Source organism: Hippoglossus stenolepis, chromosome 6 (assembly GCF_022539355.2).
Source record: "Hippoglossus stenolepis isolate QCI-W04-F060 chromosome 6, HSTE1.2, whole genome shotgun sequence".
NCBI classification, from domain to species: domain Eukaryota; kingdom Metazoa; phylum Chordata; class Actinopteri; order Pleuronectiformes; family Pleuronectidae; genus Hippoglossus; species Hippoglossus stenolepis.
Window position 1 is genome coordinate 14,928,000 of NC_061488.1, and position 24,262 is coordinate 14,952,261.

Genomic DNA, 24,262 nt, shown 5'->3' on the forward strand with positions numbered 1-24,262 from the left:
GCATTTTCCATGTCTGGACATGCCAATGGAAGCTCCCATCTTGCCTTTGAGTGACACACACCATCCATGTTTAGTGAGCACTCATTGCAGCGGTCAAACAACAATGAGGCCCATTTGGCCCCTGGAAGGTGTGAAATGGCACACTTCTCCCTGAACACCCCCCACACCCCTGGTCTCTGTTGTTGGGATTGATTTAACAGACAGAGGCAACTCACAGAAGGTGTGAGTCCTACTGGTTATTCAGCGCACACACACACACACACACACACACCCACACACTCACTGTCTTTGACACAGCCCCAAACTCCACCCCTGTTACGCACACACTCTCTCACCGGTCTGACTTCTACACCCTGCCCACTTCTCCCTCAGTACAAGTCTGACTTCAGCAGGGAGCACACTCACACAAACACACACCGCACTACTGGATAACACTCTTCCATCACAGGATTCATTTGTCTACAGAGCAGCAGCAGAAGCCTCACAGAGCACAGCAGCATGGGGAGCAGCATGTCATGTGTCCCCCAGCACAACTTCAGATTCTCCAGTAAAAGCTTCATACGCAGAAACAGGTAAGAACAATCCAACCTGTCCTGGGGATTCTTACTGTACTCGCCTCAGTGTGTTCACTCAGAGCACATGTCCTGCCCTTGACTGCCGTTTGTTATTTTAGACTCCGCGTTTCAGCCGGAAGGAATTCCTGGTATTTCTCGGGGTTTGAGCAGTGGGGTTAAATGTAGGTTGTGAATTTTGTGACGCCGGGTTGTCAGGATCATATGGTTATGCAGCATAGTCTGGGTGTCGTGCCTGAGTGGTGCCTGAGTGGTGCCGGTCTGGGCAACGGTGTCAATGATCCAGTTACCATTTGCCTCCTCTTTGCATCCCTCTGAAGATGATCTGCCAGCTGTCAAGTCAATCTGGTTTCCCCCCCAAAGTCAGGAGCTGACCCACAATCATTATCAAGATCACAAGAGGGCAATTATAATCCATAAAAGAAACCGTTGGGTTTATGGCACCTGATAGCGTGTAGTGATCTGATATGAAGGCATTAAATACAGGAAATGACAGACATACTTAGTTTTTATATCTGGTCTTCTTGAATCCGTTGGGATTATTTGCCCGGGCATGTTACAATTGGCGCAGCCCACTCTGCTGGACCAGCACATCTGATTCTGACTAACCTCTGCTACAGAACATCTGTCCTGTGTGATGATTCAGGGTCTGGTTTGATAGAATGTGTCATGTTGCTCTTCATTTTCAAATAAAAATAAGAGACAGGGCAAAAAAAACCAAAACAACGACTCTGGGCTTATACACCTTCCCAGTGGGATTGATGGATCAGCACAGGAACAATGCATTCAGTGTTCCTGCTTCCTGTGCACCCTACTCGCTCTTTGTGTTGCTGAATCAGGCCAGGGTCAGGTATTCCCTTCAGAGAAAGGGGAGTGAGGTGCATTGAATACCACAGCAGCGATTTGGAGAATGTTGGGTGTGTAAATCAACTACCTATCTATTATCTACATTCCTCTTTCACGTTGCAACAGCAGATTGCATCAGTGTGCACGTTATTAATATTTTTCTCTTGTGTACGTGAGCACAAGTTAAACAGGGACGTGGCAGAATAGTATCCGTCACCGAACACTTGTCAGTGATTGATGCTGGACATGGACTTCCTGATGAGACAGACCTTGATTCCCACCGTGAAAACAAAAGCCTGCGTTGTTGCACCGAGGACACTGGTACACATATGTGCAGATAAGCAGATAAACTGCAAGCTGAGACTGTAAAAGCAGTCCCACAGTCTTATCGTTGCAGTGGGGGAGCTTCCTCGTAGAGACGTGACACTGATGGTAACAGATGAGGGTCATGCAAAACAAAGAGGGACATTGAATGCTGATTTTCCTATGCACATCCTTAATATAAGAAACATAAGAGCTGATTGTTCTTATCATTTAAATGGTTGGCATTGATGGACCGAGGACAAAGGAAGGGTCTCTGGTTGATCCACTGTACATTACGCGAGATAAAAAAAAAAACACAATTCAAAGTTATTTACCCACTGTGAAATTTGACATTGAAAACCAGAGTGGCACTAGAGCAAAGTCCCCTAAAATGTAATCAAGCTTTACCAAATTTCACACATTCAAAGATATAAGTGCCCTAAATCTGCCTGTTTTTACCAACATGAATGATTCCCTGGGAAATAGCAAAAAATTTGAAAAATGCCATGTCTCGCAATGGCTTCTTCCCTGATTTATACCACAGACTTCATTTCATGTAAATCCGTTCAGTTGTTTTCATGTGATTTTGCTTGCAAACAAACATACAAACCAATCATGAAACAAAAAGACAGGGGTGAAAACATAAACTCCTCAGCGCAGGTAAAGAGCAGAAAAACAGATAATTAAGTCTCTGCCACTGAACTTGAAATGCAAAACAGTCTGAGCAAAGACGGGTGTGTTAAGTTCATCTCTGCATCTGATAACAGTAGGTGACGGTCAACTGACAAGAACAGGAAATGCTCCCTGATGACTCTGCCGTTTGGGATTGAGCTGAACAGCAAACAATGAATAGCTGGTAAACACTGGAGAGTGAGTGGTAACACGTGGTTTTTCCTTTTTTTTGAGCAGCAGCCGCCTGTTTCGCAAAAACTATCCCCAAGAGGGGCAGGAGAAGTCCAACAGCATCATCAATATCCTGTGCACTGTCACCCCCAGGAAGGTAAGTCCCTCCCTCAGCTCGCAGGACACTAACCTGAAACTCATACCAGAGAGAACTGCTTTAAATGTCTGTTTATTTTTACTGACATTATGATTGGTTGCAGGAAATGTGCCAAAAAGATCTGCAGTCAATAGACAACATAAAATGGAATCCTCCGTTTCCTTACGACCCGGCCAGCGGCTGGAAGAAGAGCAGCATCAATGTGAAGAACTACGGACGCATGATTCACAGCTCCAAAGTCCGTTTCCGCTTCCTCCAGTGCCAGGTGAGCGAAACGAAACAGCCTTTTAATGACGATGTTGAAACACCGGGAAAGCAAGTATAAAGGAAAACAAAACTAATGCTGCACATCCTCATTGTGGTTAATGGGGTCTGAAACAATGACCAAGCCTACAATGACACATCATGCCAGTCATCCATGTGATCAGCGTGAGTGTCAATCCCCCCCCCCAAGGAAAACAAAAAAAACAGGTGGAGAATAACATGGACAGACGCACTGAAACTCGCTGTGAAATTGACGTAGTGGCAGGCAGTGAATAATCCAAGCGGTTTTCCATGAAGCGGACCGCAGCCTGTGTTTGGACATGCTCGCTTCTGCTACAGTTGTGAAACATCTCCCAGAGAAAACCTCAGGGCAGAGAGAGAGAGAGAGTTCCTCTGATCCCAGGGACTGATAGAGGACGTGACGTCTCCGCACTGTGGGAACTGCAATTTATCAAAGCTGTGACACAACAGCTCTGTCAAAAAGTAGAAAGGAAAGATTGTTGCACGGAAGGGCGTCATGATGCCAAAAAAACACAAAGTGTAAGACCTAGAGGAACACCACAAAGGAGGCGTGACTTACCAAAGTGTTGACAAACAAAGAAGATTGCTAAACAAGTTACTTTAAAATCACAGCTCAAAGAAGACACACCTTTCTGGAAATCCCTGTCATTTCTGCTAAATCAGAACATCTCCCGTAGGCGCTCCACGAATCGGCAGGTGATACAAGAACAAGACATTCTGATCAACTGACGACTCAATTTGTGTGAGACTTTTGAGACAAACACAAGTGCTTAACACGATAAAAACAGTTCCCCATGGTGTGAATAAGGAACTAAAATGGCAGTCAGCTTAAGGAAATACACTTAAATTTACTAGATCCATTTCATACATTCATACGTATCAGCCCCATAAACATGCCGGATTTTTTCATCAAGATCCATTGATCCGGATCTGCAACACATTTTTAATGAGTCCTTCCACGCACCATACAGCATCTGATTAACAAACAAACAAACAAACAGACGCACACAAAAACCGAGCTAATAAATACAGGAAGTGAGAAACCTTAAAAACAATTGATCTTTGTGATTGTAAAATGATTCTCATCTGAGACCAACATCAGGAAAAGACACATTGCTGAACATCATGGGCATCCAGACATGTGCCTGTGTGTGCGAGGGTTCATTTCATCAACACTAAACCAGCTGATTCTATCGCTCAGTTTTCCAATTAGGGCAGCGTCATGTTAAATCAGCTCCTGTGTGTGTTTTGAAACCCGAACACATAGTAGGTGAAACGTGATAGCTCTGTAAAACAAGGATTGTAGTTTTCTTACAGTGTATTACGTCTTAGACAGGACATTTTATGATTTTCCCTATTATCTCCGCAGGATATACATGATTGTTACCTGGATCTCTTCCAGACACACCTTCACTTTGTCTCTAACAACACAACTGGACTAACATACCAGGTGAGTTTGCTTTCACTTTGACAATTTCAAAATGTTCACGACTGATCCTTTCAAATGCTCCGCTTTATCTGTCGCTATGATCATTCCCAGGATTCATTTTGAAATTTTATAAAACTTTCTTTGGGGCAGATTTCTATTTTACATAATCCTACCTTTTGACACGCATACCCTGTCAGTCAGCAGAGTGTTTGTAAACAGAAAGTATGATTAAGTTACTTCACCATGTGTAAAGCGTGAGCAGCCATTAATCATCATTTGACTGTGTCTGTTGTCGGCTTAACTTCTTGTCAAAAAGAGACAGCTATGCACCTTATAACGCTTTTAGTGACAGAATGAGAGAATGTTTTTGCGCAAAAAAGCGTGATTGAACCTTTTGTTGTCTTGTGTTCAGGGAACTCTTCCGTTGAAAGAACTCTCCATCTGTAACCTGCAGCAGAACTGCAACCACAGTCAACCCCAGGAATTCGCCTTTCAAATAAACGGTAAGTTCAACTCCAGCGTAGAGAGGACACAAGTGTTTGTTGGCACTGAGCCCTGGAATGTCATAATCATCTGTTTTGACTTTTATTGGTTGTGTTGAATTTATCTAATCAATCACTCAGGCTGATTGATTAACAAATCCAGCAGGGTGTCTAGAAGTCAGCTGCAAACGTCAGACTTCAAAAACAAAAGACAGAGGATGAATTAAAGCAGTTGTCCAAATTATTTATCTTAATTTATTACGCATACTCAGTTTTTTCCCTCTGCTGGTGGTCTGCTCTGTTTTAAGTTATGGATCAAAGTAAAAAAAATCTCCTCACTGCAAGAAATCACACGCTATTTTCAAGCTGCAGCATTTCGTATGTTGTCACATTCCAGTGATTCAAAGGTGCTGCGACCCCCTTCACCTCCACTCAACCCCAAGACTAACTAGAGCCGGGCCCCCTTCACCCTTGGTCAGGGGGCCAAAGCAGCCCTTAAGACCCTGCTTGTTAGACGACAGGTGCACTTCAGTCGGCCCAGCTGTCGTGCAGAAAAGCCCGGCTACCGCTCTTAGCCTTGTCACTGTGTATAATCTATGGCACATTCCAAAAACTGCTCCGGTTAATGCCTGGTGGAAATGCCACTTAGCTTTTGAACCCTGGGTAGACGAAAACAGTCTGAGGCTCGATTTCTTTTCATTAAGTAGAAATGTGATGCTGCGGGGACTACGGGGCTGTGGTTCTTGCCAGGGACTAATGTAAAACTACAGAATTTAAAAAATGGACGGTTTCTTTGTTTGCATTTGATTATAGTTTCTATCTGACTGACATCGGAACCGTCTCCACTGTCACAATATTGACACTCACTTGACTTTCCCGGATCAAGCTTGTTATTTTGTGGTATTGTGTTCCAGCCTTTGTTGCAGTGTGGACTTTCATTTGCTTTATGGGATTCACCACGGACAGGAAATATGTAGCGGAAGCGTGTCAAACGTCTGAGTCAAATGAGGGTTCTCACAAAGTGCTTTCCTCCATGAGCGCTGCGGAAATATGATTCAGCTTTAGTGTGAAGTGGTGTTGGTGAGTTTATGGGTGACGAAGCGAACACAGCACGAGACAGTCTGTAAAAATCCCTGTAAGCTTTTACACAGTTTGAGTTTACGTTGCTGTGAAAGTTAGATAATGAGACTTAATTACCTTTAACAATAGTTAATAATGTCTATAAACTGACAGAGTAGCAAAGTCGGACTATGTGCTTCCAGTCCCAAGAGTTTTCCCTTCACTCGTCTTGTTTGAACTCGGGGAGCACATGGTGGTCAAGGTGAACAGATTCCACAGTCCCGACTTCAGGAGCAGTCAGTGGGCCATGTTTCCAGACAATTGCCACACAAAGCCAAGGGGCTAGAGTGAAACTATCTGTACTGGTTATCTGTGGTATGTGTGGGACTGATAGATAGAACGAGATTCCAGCTCTTTTCATCCCAGACCCTGGTCATTCCTCCTGAGTAAACACTGTGAGGGGGAGAGAGAGTCTGCTCTGACTTTTAAATACCAGAGGACGCAGGTCAGACGTTAGATCTTCTCACAGTAGGTCTTATATGTGGTTTACTCACTTCAACATGTGTTAACATTTATTACATAACTTGTGCTAAACAGCCAAGAACGCGGCGTGTGGACTCACGGTCAATGATTAACCAATGCGTCAGAGAATTTCCTGAAAAAAGACTTGAGAGAGAAAATTCACAAAAGACACTTTCCTTTTTTGACCTTGTGACCTTTGCACCCTGCAGGTGTCAGCCTCAGCTCCATAATTGTCTACTGTGCCAACCAAGACGAGCTGGACCTTTGGTTTGGCCTCCTGAAGGAAAGCATTGAGGCAAATGGAGGCACCGCAACTACAACCGAAAACTTCACCAGAGTGAAGGTAAGACAGACAAAACTTTTTAATTGCCACCTATCTCGAAATAACCTGTTATATTATATCAAGCTGCATAAAAAACTGCAACAAAATGTGGTTATCGTCTTTTAACCCACCTGGTGGATTAGCCAAGAAAGTGGTTTGGCTTCAGCCGCTCCTGAAAACAGGATGTGTGTGAGCCTGTAGATTTGATGAGTCAAGTAGGTCACTGCTGGCTCTCCCTGAGGCCTGGATACTAAGGAGTGGCCTTGACCACATCACAGTCAATATCAAACTCACATCTGCACAGGGTCGACTCCACACCCACAGGTGGGGAAACGGCTGATGAAACACATGCACCTAAGTGTGTCACGAGAAAATAACTGAGCTGACAATGTTTTTGTGAGCATTAGCTTAGATGAACAAACATTCAACGCTTAAATTTGCTTAGGGCAGAGGACTGGTAATATTTACATTGCTGACGATTCTTCATGACTTCTGTTTTCCCCTGTGTACCTTCTGTAGCTGAACCAAGACAAGGCTCCCGAGGGCAGAGAGGAGCTGAGAAACTCCATCAACAGAGAGCCCATCTACGAGTGGGAGGGCTCTCAGCGAGACAGCCTGGGCCCCATCACCTATGTCACCAAAGTCCGGCTGCAGCACCTGCCCTGTCAGGTACGACATCACCGCTGTTTATCTAGAGTGAATCATCATTTCTGGTCACGCAGAGATAAAACACATGATCTGGGTTCTTAACTATTTATGGGAATGTGCAGTGGCGCCACGGGTAGAGACGATCACGTGATTGGTAGTTTGTTGTCAGGGTTCCCCGACCTGCCGTATCCCACATTGACTCCTGACTACAGCCGCCTGTAGTGATACACCATGGTTTCAAACTCTGGGAAATTTTCTAATTTAACAAGCTCAATAACATCAGCTCAAAATCCAGGTGACTCACAGTTCTGAAATTGCGCAACACACACATTACTTCAACACAATGTGAGGAGTGACTGAAATGGGTGGGGTCCATATTTTTGGCAACAGGGTGCCTCTGCTGCAGATGTAACTCTGGTTTCCTTATTTTTCTATCAAGGTGCAAAACAGTGTCAGACACCTGCAACTAGCCGGTGAAGAAAACACGACTCTGTGCGAACCAGATCAGACATGAGCACAAATAAATAATGTTAAAGCTTCACATAACAACCAGTAAAAAACCGGAGTCATGACACAGCATGCGTGGTTATCTGTAATTAATTCTCATATGGGCCCGAGCGCCAGTCCCTATTGAAGTGTGTGAGATTTAGGGCCTGGTTGTGTGAGAGCCGCTCGCCAGGCTCACAGTGACTCAACTCACCTCACAGCTGGAATGTCAGCTGTCTGTCCAGACACACCTTCCGAGAGGGAGAAGAAACATAAACTGCTCGTCTGCCGCACCTTTAAATGCCCCTACGGCCGGCCGGACTGAAGATCTCACTGGGATTTAAACTGTGCCTCTCAACAGAGTATTAAAGGATAAACACTGGTGTTTTTTTAATGTTTGCCTTGGGTCTCACGGTCGCCTCTGTGCTTTGTGTTATTCATAGTTGTATTTTCACCAAGGCAGAATGACTGGAGATTATTTTCTTACCTTCAGATTAAAGGATTTGGTGCCGTTCGCTCCTGTACAACAACGAAACAAGAGACCTTTTCAGAGATACATATATGAGAGTTAAAATTAAGCTTTAATATGATTTAGATTCTCTTTGACTTTAATGTGCCAAACCTTTCTGAGCACCTGAAGGGAGAACCAGACATCTCCACCGAGGAATCATCCGTCATATTGGTGTTGAAATTTTTATTATGGGAATATGTAAACAAATCATCAGACAATGGTTGACTGGTCTTGACACACGTAGCTCACTATCAGCTATTATCTTGTGTCGACAGGAACAGAGTGACAGACTCCTGGTGATGTACCCAGCCACACTGATCATCCTATCAGAGGAGAACGACGGGCTCTTTTACAAGGTACCACTCTTCTATACTTACTAATATCCTGAGGTGTGTGCATGAAGCGTTTCCATTGTTTATGTCTGTGTAGTGTGTCTAACAGTCATTATGATTACAGGGGAAACTTCCACTCAACATGATTACTGTGACCACACCCTGCCAAGACGTCAAGCCCAACACCTTTATGATTGAAGGTAAATGCAGTGAATCAGTGAGCTGCTCTACTCTGGACATGTTAAGGGGATTTTAATGGGTGTGTGTTCTTATGCAAGCTTTATGTTAAGTGGCCTTTTGCATGGATCTACCAGCGTCACAGAGTAAAACCCCTCTATGAATGAGCTGGTTTTATCCCCAGTGAATGACAATCTGACTATAGCACATTCCAGCGAGCGACTGGACCGAATGACAGCCTTTGTCCCCCCTCCTCTCTTCCCAGGGAAGCTCATCAACCCCATAGTGGTTTCATGTCTGGATAGGACCACGTTCTGCGACTGGATCCAGCATTTCAAAGCTGCTGACGTGCCTGTTCTCACCCCCCCGCCCCCTGTGTATGACATCATCTACACTCCGACGCAAAAAGAGGTGAGACCCTCCCCCCTTCCTTTCACGGACCACAAACTATTACATTGTTCACAACTGTAACTATCCATAACTATCAAGGAAGCTATCCACACTTGGTTTGTGAACCTGCGGGTGCATGGGAGGGTTCAAGTATGAGTAGAAGTGAAAGAGCACACAGACAACATGGCCCTGCCTCTTTTGTAAATCAAATCAAAATAACTATGATATGATTTACAATAACTACATTTGTCAAATTTGGTCTTGGTCAAAATATCTTTTTTTAAATGTTTAATTTCTGGGTCCTGTTATTTCTAGGCTCCACAGTTCGACAGGTGGAGTGGAAACAGCCAAGGACGAAGTGAGTCCCTTAAGTTCAGCCAGTCGACAAGCGGACGTGGGCCCCACAACCTTCAGCTACCCATTCATGAAGACAACCCCCTCACCCCAGGATACGCTGAACCGCTCTGTGTAAGTCAGCCATGTGTCAATTCTCACGTTCAACTGTTCCTGGACTAATTAATGCACCATCAGTACAATATTAGCACAGATATAAATGTGGACAGATTTAGCTTTAGACATAGAACAAATGTTTGTTTTGGTGGAGCTGAGCAGCAACACATGTCCTTTACAAAGTTAATTATTAAGTGAGGTCTAGATACCTAACGGCTCCTCTTGCACCCACAGAGGAGGAATAGGGAATCCTCAGGCCTTTCAATAAAAAAATCATAACAGTTTTTTATAATATTTATATTTTTTAGTAAGTTTTTATTGGTATAGAGAAATACGCGGTTAATAAAGTCTGATTCAGCAAAGATGTTTAAGAAGTACTGAAACTCTCAGCTCTATCAGGACATCTAAGCTAACTCCCCCAGGAGAGCGGCTGTGTAGGTCGACTAACCCCCTCAATTAGCTGAGCGAGGAGGGGGCTCAATGCCCAGAAGACAAGTTGTTGTTCAGCTGAACCACCACTCACCCTATTAAATTGATAGAGACTCTTTTCTCCAAAAACACAAAATGAAGATAAAAAACAATGATGTAAACAGAAGAGACTGTTTAATATATTTGCTCTACAAGGACTCACTGGTTAAAATCTCTGACTCTATCTGTGTAAAAGTAGAAGTACCACATTAACTTTTCTACTCAAGTAAAAGTAATACTTGTTTTTAAATATACTTTATAGTATTAAGTCCTCTTCCCTAATGCAATAGTCTACTACATCATTAACTGAGCCTACTGTATATTCAGTTTGATTTAATAGTACAGACTACTTATTTATAAAGAAAGCTTCAGATGATGCTCCTGAAAACATATTGTCAGTTTTAATGGCTGAATCTTGGCGGTGTTTCAGGTGTTTCTTCATCCCCAGTAATGCTGCTGCAGCAGGAGGCGGGGTCTAATGATCTGATTGGATCTATGGACCAATTCCCCCTCGTTATTAATTATTTATGAAAAATATAATCAAATGTGAACATGTAACACAATGCATTGTAAAAAATGTAGTGAGGTACAAAGTACATACGGTATATTTGATGATAAAGTATATGTCGTGGAGTAAAAGTAGAAAGTAACTGAAAATAGAACCATGTGAGTACAGGTACTGTAACGAATATACATCCCAGCACTGGCTATGACTCTTGGCTGACTCTTGCCCTGGTTGTGTTTGTTCTCCGTACAGTACAGCTCCAGCCGCCCCTCCTCAGCCGAGACCGCCCGCCTGGGCAGCAGGAACAACAGCATGTCTTCCCACACCAGGCCCGAGCGTGACCTACGACCTTTGTCACTGCGCTACTCCTCACCGCAGCACAACTCCTACCTCCAGCCTGCCGAGAGCTCGGTGGGGTCTCAGGTCTACAGCACGCCATACTCTGCCCTGCACCATGTCAGCCCGCAGCGGCTGGAGAAAGCCCCACTTGTCAAGGTAATTCAGTCTGGCGTCTAACCCGATAACCGAATATTCCCTCAGAGACCGTTGACTTATTTTACATGTCACGTGTGCAGCTACTAAAATAGATACGAGCAGGAGGACGAGTGGGGTCATGATATGTGTTAACAAATGAGATAATAGTGCAGAATCGACGCTGAAAGAATAATTTATGTGATAGTGCAAAGAATGAGACCTCTATTACATTTAATTACGATAAACAAAGCCACCAATCACTAAACCTTCACTGATGGAACATCCTCGCATTACGTATGGCAGTTAAGAGTTTTAAACACAACACTGACAGCTGACTGTTGATTTATGAGACAACACATAGCACTGCTGCATATCAGAACTGGCATTAGTCCAAATCCTCTACTTGGTAATCGGATCTGGTTTATGTTATTGGCTCATGTGAATCTGAGGAGCATGTGAGAGAAAGTCAGATGAGACGAGGGGAAATAAGTGATTGATATGCCTCTCATCAGCTGGTGTTTTAAACTAACTCCTGCCTCTGTCTGTCCGAACCTTTTTCTGATTAGTCGAACAGCTGGAGCACACCTCAAACATCCCTGAACTACTCCCTGAACGGCCCACAGCGCCACTCGGACATGTGCACTCCCCGACAACCCTTATCGCCGCTGTACGACGAGCCGTGCAGTCCCGAAATCTACTCCCTGGATGAGGCCATGCCATTGGTAAGTGGGTCAATGATACTGGATCCATAGGTTCAATTTACACCTGCACAGCCTCTCTGATATCAAGCATGGCAGACACACACACACACACGCACACACACACTTCAGTGAAAAAGTAAGAAAGATCAGGCACTGTTTGTGCAGAGACTTAATAACAACCAGCAATTATTTATTCTGGGTCTGTATATTCAAATTAATTACTGAACGTGTGTTTACCTTTAAGAATTAAGTTTATAATATTTGCTAGTCTCTGGTCACATCAAATTGGTCACACACTTAAATAATTCAAAAGTAATTTCTTAATAACAAGATTTACCCTCATTACTAAATCAACGTTTTATGAATTTTATTAAAGGAGGAGAGCTGGCAAGAGCCAATTCAACACCACATGCACCACCTCCACCACCAGCAGCAGCAGCAGCAGCTCCTACCGCCCTCCTTCCAGCTCCACACCCCTCCCATGGGCAAGCGCGGCAGGAGAAGCCTGGTTCTGACCAACACCCAGGGACAGGCTCTGAGCCTGGACATGGAAGGTCCTCAAAGCCACGCAGAGCAGAGAGCCGAGGCCGTCTCCAGGCTAAAGCTCCTGCCCGTGCCCGGCCAACTGCAAGAGCAGGTGAGAAACATTACAGTACTCATCTCTCAGGACGCTCCTGTTCCTGGAATGTAGTGGTGCAAAGTGCAGCGATGGAGCTCTGTGTGGTAGCAGAGCAAGTTTATACACTTGTTCTGCAGGTGATGTTTGAACAGGTGCCATATGTGAAACAGTCTTTGATATTTTCATGAAATATGAGAATGTTTGTTTGAGTTGAACACGGGACGTAACTTTCTCTCCCTTTCACATCTGTCGACAGATGATTCTCCCGTCGAGCTCTTCGAGGAACACCTCTCAGCTCCCTTACGGCTACTCACCAGGTAACAACTGAGGGCATGCACCCATGAACCTGATCAAACGTTCTTCTGTTTGTGTGTATTAGTGCACACGTGTGTTGACTGCATGTTCAACAGTTGATCATAAATCATTACAAAATTACTGTCCTGACCAAAAAAAGATCAGTTGATTAAACATGCCTCATTGTGTCAAACAAAAAGAGGAGCGTGCTTCTTTTCATTGCACGGCTGCATAGAATCTATATTTCTATTGAGCAACGGTGGGCGCTCATTCAAATCATAGCAAACACTGCAGCATCGTATTTCCCCACAAGTGTCAGTTATGAAAGTCAACACTGTCTGCTGCCTTCCTAAGCACCAGCAAGGACACACAACATAGCTCACACTCCATTATACCTTAAATTAAACACGGCAGACGCTCTGGACTGATTTAACTCTCTGGTCTGTCAGCAGGTAGACAGAAGGTTAAAAGCTACGGAACTGAAAGTGCAGGAAACACACAAATGAGCCGATACCATTACAGCCATTGTGGCTCTAAATTCCATTGGATGGAATTAAGAGAACACGGTGCAATGTGACTGACAGCACACAACTGTCTCACACACGTTTCTACAGGTTCTTTTATCACATAAAACAAGACTAGAATTTACTTTAGATTAAGTCTTAACCGTGCTATGATATAACAAGTGATTTTATCTGGCAGGCTGCATGTTGCTGTATCTTTAGAAAGAATGAAGGCGGAGTAGCAGTGGCATGTTGCACTGGCAGTTTGACTGTTTACACGTTGGAATAAAGCCGATCACACCATAAGTGCTTTGGAGCTATGTCAAAGTTTATTCAGTCAAGGCGATGTTTTGTCTTTCATTGTTCAGAACTAAAAGCCTGGGAATCTTCTCTCGCTCCTATAGATCACCACTCGTACCTCGAACCAACAGAACCAGATGACCAGGAAATGGACTATGACAACATTTGGGAGTACGACTGTGATACTGGAATGAATCAGCCAACGTCTGGAATTTCGACACACTGGACAGGATTAGACTATGGGGCCAGAGGCCTTGGTGCCATGGCGACCCAGCAAAGATGGTCATAAAACAAAACAATAGCCGGGCCACTCGTCTGGACGTGTGCAAACAACAGATCTCTATCAGAGGGATAATAAAAGCCAACCAGCACAGCCTGTGCTGCTCCTGCTGTGTACAGTGTGAACCGGCAGATCAAGAGACCTGCGTTGTCAGAGGTTGGGCAGTTGAGCAGTCGGACGATGAGTGCAAGTATGCAAAGCAGCAGGCTAAATAAAAATATTATGAAAGTGACAGAGTCGCACTTCAGCTGTCTGTTTGTGATGTAGCATTCGACAGAGAAGACAGCTGGTTGCACTAAAGCTTTCATACGAGTGCAAAAACTGACCGTTTTTAATTATATAAGTATTTTCTAACATGCTGTTAAATGTCTTTTTGCTTCAGCTGAAAGCTATAAAAAGCATTCCAAGAGGGCTTGTTATAGTCAAGGATGTATATTTTTGTAAATGTTGTACATATATTATTTTATTATGATACATTATCAAGACAAATAGATGTGGCTTTAACGGACTGCCTTAAAGGTGCTGCTGTCACTACAGCATTGTACTGATAACTGTATGGCTTCCTCTTTTCCATTTTTGTTTGAGGTGTTTATTTATATTTGGCAATAAAAGTAGAAGTTAATCCCGTATATCCGTTTATTCTTATTTTTATGGGACTGTTAAATCTGTTGTATGTATGTTACAGTAAATACAGTATACTACTGCATATATTTGCTCTTTTGAAACAAGATACAGCTGATGAGTGAAACTGATTATATTTGATGAAATGATGTGAAAAACCAACAAGATATCATTCATGTAGGATTCCCTCCCTTTCTGGGCTTTAAAAGCCAAAATTGGTCCCTATCAGTGAAATGCATGAAAACTGCATAAAAATCCAATCAGCTGAGTGTTTGTATGAAAATTCTGTAACAGCAGGACACAATGCATTTTATAGCTCCACCACGCCATCTACTGGAGAAAAATACATTATTAGTCAAGAAATATCTCTTCTGAATACTTGGAAATTATGTTGAATAAGTTTAACATAATGTATTAAATCAAACTAATTATTTTGACCTAGACTAGATTTCTAGGGCATTTTGGATTATTATTAATTACTTGAAAACTGCAGCTCACTCAGCTGATCCAATTCATATTATCATGTGAGCTTGTGCTGCCCTCTAGTGTTTGGAAAGCTGCACCTCCAGGAATATTCAGAGGAATAACAACACACTGCACACAATTCAATTTAATGTTGTTAAACTGACGTCGATCCACGAAATATGAACAGCTCACAGAGCAACTTAGATAAAATACTGTACAGTCTTCTATAAATCATCTATCATGAAAATCAAATTCATAAAATACATAATAAGAACACTGGCAAAGAATACAGCTCCCAAATAAATGACAATAACAACTATGGGGGTTTTGTCATAGTGGAAAATGTTGCAACAGATATGATCTCATTCATATCATGAAATAGTCAACAGAGTCACTTTGGATAAAATCAGCTGCTACATAAAAGTAGTGGAAACAAAACATGCTCCAACAGCACCATTTAAATTGTTTTTCAGGGATTCAAGTTAATCCATTTATCACAAGTTCATCAAACATCCTCAACTCAGCCGAGCTTTGCTGCTAATCTCACTCACTGAAACCTCATTTACAATCGTCTCAAACCTGTAAAGTCTCCTGTCTGATAAATACACGTCTCATCTCACCCTGCCGAAGCAAAACAGCTGTTATTAAACGAAACTCTTTCCATTCTATGAAGGCGTCGGTGAAACTTGAGTTAATAAAGCAGTTACAGAGCAATCATGGAACAGCACACTAAACACGTGTCATATTCCTCCAAGGAACTAGGTCCTGCAGTGACTCAGATCCAGGATTCACGGGAAAATTGATAATTTCAATGGTGACGTGTATCGAGGGCAGAGAGATCAGGCCTCAGTTGTGATGTAATTCCTTCTCGCTAGCTGCCGCCTCCATCTTGACGTACTTACGCAGGTATCGGATTGCTGACAGGGCACTTACGTTTGCCAACAGAACTGTGAAAGTACAATACAACGAAAAGGTTAGTCATTGTGTTACTTATTAGAGAATGAACACAAATACACTGTGACAGAATAAGCGGCTACTGTGTAATTTCAGTCTTTAAAAAAGCTGCATGTGCGGGCTTTCAGTTATATGAAACTAAATTACTGCTACGTATGAACTAGCATACCAGCTTTCCAGGCATCTCCAACTTGTGGGTTTGCAGTCTTCAGTACCCATGAAGCAAAGGCAATACAAACCAGGCACATATCTGACTGTCGGAGTGGCAGGAGCAAGGAATCCAGCCCTTTAGAGACAGAGGATCACAGATAATGTTGTGAATCTTTTTATTTGATCATACACAGGCAGTTCACAGAATGAGAGCATCAGGTGAACAGAGGTGTCAAATGGGCGCTCTGGAGCTTGTAATTGGCAATAACATCCCAACAGCTGAGCATAAGCCCCCAGTAATATGTTGGGACTTCCTGTTCTGTCACACTGTGACCCTATCAAATCCCATCATCCATTCGCAGATTCCAGTTCTGCAAACACACGTCTGCTTGATGCTACTGGAGTTTGAAACTGTGACTCTCGTAGCCTTGAAGATAATCCTCGTAGACAAGTGTTAAACATTAGACGCCATGTCATGATGCTGAGTGTTATTATCTTAATTAAAGCTCAGTGGGGGAAACACATGCGGACGCCATGTGATGATTGCATTTCCCTTCACAGCTAGACTAATAAATTAGGGTGCTCCGGTGGCAGCTTAGAGAAGACAATCATTGAGTGAAGTCAAGTTATCACGTACAACCATTCCTCTCTACTTTCCCCACCGCAGTCCAGTGAGTGTCCTCCGACAGCTGAGGTAAGAGAGTCCGACCCGGTCATGACTGGAACAGCTGACCGAGTGGATCACATATCTCACACTACGACATTTCTTGCACTACGACTGTCCACATGAAGCTTCACTACATACTGTAAATATTGTACATTATTCAAAAAAAACAAAAAACATTTTCAATTGTATAAACTTTTAAAAAGAGGTTATGTTTCTCTGCGTCTCAAATCGTTGCTTTTAAAAATATACTGTCTGCTAGGCAGGTCCATGGAATTGAACCAATCTTTAATTTGTCCATATAATTATATAATCCAATTTTGAGTTGTCACACAAGTTATTAATTCACTTTAAAGTCTAAATCCACCACTAAGCTGACTCTGATCAAAAAGATGTGGTTTGCCAACATGCAATGATTTAATTTCTAAAAGGCATAAAATTTGAATTTAGTAAAGCTTAGTTTAGATAAGAGTGTTCCCAGAGAATTAATCAGCTGTGGACTTAACTTCTGAGGTACAATAAGATCACATATTCTCTCCGCTCCTCCAGTTTGTCATTTTCAGGCCTGTTTGCCATATGAGACCATTTACCAGTTAAAATACCACACTAACGGTTTTATGCTTTATTTTTGCAGCCAAATTAACCAACAACAGACACTGATATGTAGAATCTGTGGAGTTTTAAAGAATTTGTATTCTTCTATTATACTGATGGAGCTACACATTTAATCTTGGATTATTCTATCCCCTTTTTCCAGTTACGCTCTAAGAACAAACAGAAACATACTAATAAAAAAGTACTTATTTCACCACTGTTTATTAATCTAAAATTTACTGTAATAGCAGCAGCAGGCTAAAACCTAATACCCTAACTCAAACCTTCATGCATTACTGTGATAATAGTGGGAAACTGCACTTACTTGGATTTGAAACAGACGTCTGTAAATCCTGATTTCTGAAAGGCTGCAGCGCTTGCTGTCTGGAGATCATGTCCTCCAGGTGGTAGAGAAGTGGATCCGGAAACATCACGTCTTGATTTCCCAGAGCATTACTGGGATAAAGTGTCCTTTGAAGGGATCTGCCACTTTGCCTCACAGGTACATGAGACGTTTGGGAGCTTGAGAGAGTCTGCTTCTGCACCTTGATTCCAGACAAATTCATATTCCTGAAAGAGAGCGTTGCTTTCCAGAAGAAGTTCTCTCTCAGGTCGCTGTCTGTGAAGAAATTGTCATAAATGTCCGTCGAAATCTGAGATGAGTTCACGTTATGGCTAAACCTGGTCACCACCCTGACAGGTCTACAGTTGTCCTCTTCATCAGATTCAACTGAAGAATCATCAGAAGAGGAGGATGCAAAGAAGCCTTCATACGCCTCAGGGAACTGTAGATTTCTACAAGCTGAGCGTGACGAGGAAAAGATCGGAACCTGCTCACCTTTGGCCTGATCCTCCACTGAGAGGAGAGGACAGAAGAAGGTTTCTGTATCGTACTCTGAGAAAAAGTGATCATAATTTTCAGGAACAGAATTTCCATCTGCGTAGACATTGGTTATGTTATCTGTGGCTGATTGGCTGGGAATCGACTGCTTTCCACCAAAGAGGTACTGAAAAATATCGGAAACAGAGATTCTGTAGCCGTCTGTAAAAGAGGAAGGTAGAGAATCCATGTCCGCTTGCTTTGGCACATTATCCTCAAAGAGACAGTCAAACTTTTCTGATCCTTCTTCGTCTAAGGTTTGTAACGTTTGGCCTTTCAACCTGGAGCTGAAGGACTCAGAATCCAGAGCGGCTAGATTGTGCACACTTAAGGTTTTGGAGATCTTTCTGTGGCTCTGTTGTGCATTTCCAGAGAAGACTGATTGAGAAATGTCCCTCACAGACGTCATCATTACATTCTCTGTGTAAGTATCTGAACCTAGCCTCATCGGCACAGGTTCACTCTCCCACAGGACACTTCTGGAAATGGAAGAATCAGCTGCCGCAACAGCACCTGAACTCGATTTTTCAAGATCAGGAACACTGGGCATGTGCTCGCTGGTTTGTTGGAGCTTGGACTCATCTGATTGTGTAAAAAAACCTGAATCGGTTAAAGCAGACACGTCTGTTTCCTGACTTTCTGGAAGAGGTGGCAGGGATCGTAAACCCAGAATGTCATTTATCGTCAGCTTCTCCATCTCCCCCCAAAAAGAAGACATGGCAAACACTGTGTGTTTTGAATCTGGTGCGTTTTCAGGCTCACATTCAGCTTCTTCTGCTCCGTCCAGTGAATCCCACTTAGATTCTGTTGAGTAACTTGATTCGGACCATCTTTTAGGTCCAGATTCAGCTTCTCCGTCCTCGTGTTTAAACAACATCAGTGGGGTTTTTTCTGTTTGACCTCCAGACTCATTTTGTCTGACAGATGAAGAGAAACTACCAGACAGGTCTGTGATGTTTCCATTTGAGAGTGACGTTCCAGATTCTGTGAGCAGGGATGATAATGATGTGATATCTGAAGGACTTGTTATTAAGTCTTTAGAGGTGGACAATTTGATTTTTCTCTGACTGATGATTTCCACAGATGGGCCGGGATTCCCAGGAGACATTAATTGTGATGCTGCTAAGTGAGCTAATTTGGACAAAGCCTGAATCTCCAGAGGGCGCTCTGTTTGCTGTACTGTATTATTTATGTCTAAAGTGGAGGCACGAGGTAAGGTATCGGGTAAGGTCACCTCACTAGAAATCTCCAGTATGAATGGACGGGCTGTGGTGTTGAATTGCTGTGGTTTTGTGTTGTCCAGAGCGGAGCTAAACCGGTCTGTGTCATGACGCTCGATTTCCAGCTGTTGTTGGGGCTCAGCCTGTCCGTGACACGGTGTGCTGTCGTCTCTGACTGAATTTCCAGCCTCTGCAGCCAGGACTGACTTAGCATCGGATAGTTTGTCGTTTTGGCCGACTCCCACGGCGCGATCATCTGACTCTGTGCTCGGATTGACCTCGGCTGTACAACGCTTAAGATTGTGCTCGTTTTCACAACCACTGATCGAATGACTCACTTTATTAGCCTGGTGGAGACTGTCTGCACTGTTTGCTGGTTTTCTGTCTGATTTAACAGTCACACTGCCGGGAACGGAAACCGCCAACCAAGGATGTTTATTCAACCCTGTTGATTCTTCAACTTGTAATTTCATGCATGGCTGTGAATCTGTTTCCACATTACCACGGCTGCTTGTCACTGATATTACATTGTCGACACATGGTGTAACTGACTTATTATTTGTTGCATTATTTTCAGCCAAGCTTGCTGCTTTACACCTTTCCCGTCTGAGTGTGTATTGGCATCGACTGTCACCGGGCGGAACAATATGAGAGCATTCATTTGTTTTTATCTCCTTAGCAGATGTCCTCACTGGAAGACGGCTTGAGACTGAGTATAAAGAGGACACAGCATTGTTTTGTGGTGCATTTGAATAAAATAAATTCACATCCTCAGGTAAGCACAGACCAGTCCCTCCTCTCCCCGAGTACTGCTCCTCCTCGGAGTCGCTCGGCTTCACTAAAAACCGCCTCTCGTATCCACGGGCGCTGTCGGCCGGCTCAAAGCTGAGTCGTCTCTTCTTCCTTCTCTTTCTCTTGATGGAGGCCGATGGAGAGGATTCTGGGCTTGCCGATTTGTTTAGGCTTGTTGCGTCTACCTGTAAAACAGGGTTGTGTTCTTCCTTGCGCTTAATGCGTGTCACCATTTCTGCATTGCTGGGTGAATACTTGTTGCACTTATCACTTTCAGTGAATTGACTTATAAAGAAATGCTCCTGCTTAGCATCCTTCAGAGGTGTGCACATTTGCACCTCGATCACTTTGTCTGTGTGAGGTGTTTCTGATTCCGGTAAGTCACAAAACTGATTCCACTGTGCTGCCTCATTTACTGTGCTTTGTGTGCCGGCCTCCTCTCTAATAAATAACTCTGTTTCAGGGCTGGCTGACGTGTTGGTTTTGAGCACTGAGTTACTGGCTGCAGAGTCAGAGGAAATGTTGGAGCCAGACTCGACTTTTTTCTTTGTGTTTATGTTGCTGATGGCGTCGACAGGCCTCGGCGTCTCTGCGCCAACTGCTGTTTCACCCCTGGCAGGCGGGGAGTTTAACTTGGGGATGTTTTTTGGCAAAGTGCTGCCCCTGGATCGTTGCCCATCACTACACTGTTCCTCCTCCGCGGCTGCCTCTCTGTTTCCTCCCGCTCTCTCTTGGCATGGCTCAGCCAGCCTCTCAGTCTCTGAAAGATTTTTCAGTCTTTCAAAGAATATATTGACAGACTGCAGGTGTGTGTCCTCCTCACTGCCTGAAAGGACGCTCTCCATTGCACCAGCGCCACGTTTGCTGAGGTAATGCTCCACGGGAGAGCCCTCGCAGTCTGGGGGGCCGTCGATGGGTCGGTCGGCCTCTGAAACGCCGGACGTTAGGTCGACTTTGCGAAACCTCTTAAGTTTGGAGCCTGTTTCATCAAAGTCGCTCATCCCAGAGTCCAACCCTGCTAATGACGGAGGAAGCAGGTTGCACTCCTCGCACTCTGCAAAGAAGCATTCCCAGTCGCGGTCACAGATCTCCACGCTGTATTCAAAGTCTTCCATTTCCACTGAGTGCGTGTAATGTAACCTGGGAAATCAATCGAAAGAGGTAAAGACAGACACATTTGAAGTATTTGAGTTTCTTACAGGTAATTTGAGCATCACAGAATTCATTCAAAATCAAAAGATCGTCTCAGAACGCTAAAGAAATCGACATTACGTGCACTAAGACCAAACTTCCAACACAACTAGATCAGCAGATAAATGAAGGCATTCGTGTAATTCAAAAAATACACAACCATGCCGATTTTAATTGTACATAAGATTTGCTAAATAATTAAAAACATGTAAATAAATTGCAACTTCTTTTTGCAATAGCTCTCTATTAACGTGATGATATATAATATTGAAAACTAATCTCTTAAGGGCAAAACATTTTTAAACTAGCTAGTAAGCTGAAACTACCACGGATTAAATCAAATGTAAATATTTAAAAGTAAGACAACAGAAGCGTTAGTAATCTCTGCACTTCTAGCTGTGTGTATGTGTACATGCACATGTGTTCAGGTTGCCTACCTGTCAGGTTTCAGCTGTGATCGTGGTCTACAGGAGGTGAGGGTGAGGGAGACTGGAGTCCCAGCAGCACTGTGCTGTACGTCCTCTGGTGGGCGTTCTTTTGCACGAGCACGCTGCGCCGCAGGCCCCATGATTTGTTAAATATAGAGGGGTGCTTCTGATCACGTAGTACACGCAGTATTCTCTACAGCAGCCCCGTCCAACAGAGGCATAACGTTTCCCAACTTTAAATAGACTTCACTATGGCAAGCTCTTTAACTGGTTACAAGATATTGATTTTGCCATTGTGTTACTTGATCAATGCATTATAGAATCTATAATAATTATGTGATATCTGCATTTGCTTTAGTTCTTTTTATATCATTATATTTAATCAAATAAATTCAATGTAAAGCACTGAAAGCTAATGGCGTCCCTGGCAGTTGCTGTTGGCCCGACCATCGGTCAGCCTCGGAGCAGATATGGAGGTCATATGAGGCGTGTGGGAGTCAGCTGAAACTCACTGGTGTGACATCACGCGTCCACAGCGGATCGGAGCAATCTTTCCAGACGCGGCAGGAGAGTTAAACACCAGGAGGAGACACTGGAGCTGCAACATGTGAGACTCATGTGACTCATCTGGAACTGAAACAAACAATACAAATCCTGTTTGTGTCATCGGAGAAAAAGGATAATAGGCTCTTCTTTGTGAAAGGCACGTTTAAGTTATAACTCATTACTATTAGTTCAAGTCTGCCCTCATTGAAAGATGTGTTTTTCTTCATGTTCCTTCCCTTGGATGTTTGACCTTCATTGTGCAGAATAACGTGTACGTGCAGTTTACAGTCACCTGCTTTAAGCCAAGCTGAAGAGTTTAACGTGTCTTCGCATGGAGGTAAATTATGATCTATTATGCAACAGGTCTGATGAGCAAACCTGAAAACTACAGTGTACATACAACAAGAACAGACCGTTTCAATGAAGCAGGAGGAGTTTTATTTTGCAGTTAAACTTCTGAAATACAAATACCCACTCATTTCTAAAATTAGATTTTTCCATGAGAGAGAAGAGACCATAATTTTAAGAATTTTGGAGTATTTTCATCTATATAAAACATGTCTGGTGGGAGTCTTCAGAAAATGATTTCATAATAAAAACTTTATGGAACAATAAGAACAGCTTTTGCCAGACTGAGAAATCTACCAGTGTCCTCCTCTAGTGTAGCCTGAGGCGTTAAAGGCTCACGTGTTTCTGACTTCATAAAACCTCATCAAGTGAGCAACCATATGTCTAAAGGCCTGATCCATTTCATTCTATTACACAGGAATCATATCTGAAACTGTAAATGTTTTCTAAATAGATAATTAATAGATTTGAACTCAAAACCATTTTTTTCCCCCCAGAATGAGTCTAGATGCTTTTAGGAGTTTGTAAGATTTGGTTGAAAGCACTGAAAAGGAAGCGGACATTTGAGCTGAGATTTATTTTGTCACATACTTTCATTTAAGGTAAAATATGAACAAGCAATCTGTGATTTGGTCTTAATATATTTGTGATGCTTAACTTTAACATATTATATATTATATTTGCTGTTTAGGCAGCATTATGGCACAGATGTCAGACTGGGACCAGGGCACGGGGCAGCTTATCTGAGGAGGACCTGAGCCTTTGTTTACAGCTATCAGTAAGACTTAGTAAGAACAATGTGATTACGGGACCATCCTTGCTGTCAAAATGTCACTGACACTAAAAGACAGAGATAACCTATCAGGCCTGATCTCATTACCAACTGTTAAACTGTACTTAACAGATGCCTAATGTGCCTTAATTGCTGTTGGATGTATTGATCAACGATGAAGGCTCCCACTGGGAATTTAGAGGAAAACACCTCAAATTATATTTTTTACTGCTTATTACTAAACTCCGGTGAATATGTCTGACTCTTCAAAATGTAACTTAATGTTTTGCAGAACATTATAATCATTAGAAAACCATGTGTGAAAATGATTGCATCTGCAAAGACAAACGTCGGCTTGTCGAGCTTTTCCTTGAGTGTCACTATGCATTCAGAATTTGCATCTCACTCTTTCTTTCACAGGCGGGAACTACAGCCTTTATTTGCCTCATTTTCATCACTATAGATATTTATGAGAAAAAAAAGAGCCTCTAATTAGCCAAACCCCAGCCTGGGCTGCGTGCCCAAGAGGGTCCTCTCAATTCATCCGCTGGGATAAAGGGAGACAAGCCAGGGCCTGTGTGGCTACTGCACCTGGGGCAGCGGGCCGTTTTGACACGGGTGGGATTCTGTTTCCATCAACAGGATTAGGCTCTTATGAGTCAGTTCTTGGAGTTAAGAT

The 24,262-nt window shown here is 43.1% G+C and overlaps 2 protein-coding genes across 2 annotated transcripts; one reads left to right on the plus strand and one right to left on the minus strand.

The window, feature by feature from the left end:
• Positions 1-363: 363 nt before the first annotated feature.
• plekhn1 (pleckstrin homology domain containing, family N member 1) lies at positions 364-14,587 on the plus strand. The gene is made up of 16 exons (XM_035159600.2): positions 364-572; positions 2,631-2,721; positions 2,825-2,986; positions 4,376-4,456; positions 4,848-4,938; positions 6,708-6,841; positions 7,340-7,489; positions 8,741-8,821; positions 8,922-8,997; positions 9,240-9,385; positions 9,680-9,832; positions 11,040-11,282; positions 11,828-11,983; positions 12,339-12,599; positions 12,838-12,898; positions 13,783-14,587. The coding sequence occupies exons 1-16, from the start codon at positions 499-501 to the stop codon at positions 13,965-13,967; spliced, it is 2,145 nt and encodes a 714-aa protein (XP_035015491.1). The 5' UTR covers positions 364-498; the 3' UTR covers positions 13,968-14,587.
• Positions 14,588-15,174: 587 nt separating this feature from the next.
• Positions 15,175-22,078, minus strand: LOC118111197 (PPARGC1 and ESRR induced regulator, muscle 1). Its single transcript, XM_035159595.2, has 4 exons — positions 21,927-22,078; positions 17,732-21,438; positions 16,168-16,284; positions 15,175-15,991 (listed from the first exon to the last, which is right to left on the minus strand). Exons 1-4 carry the CDS (start codon positions 22,055-22,057, stop codon positions 15,891-15,893), a joined length of 4,056 nt encoding a protein of 1,351 aa, XP_035015486.2. The 5' UTR covers positions 22,058-22,078; the 3' UTR covers positions 15,175-15,890.
• Positions 22,079-24,262: the final 2,184 nt, after the last annotated feature.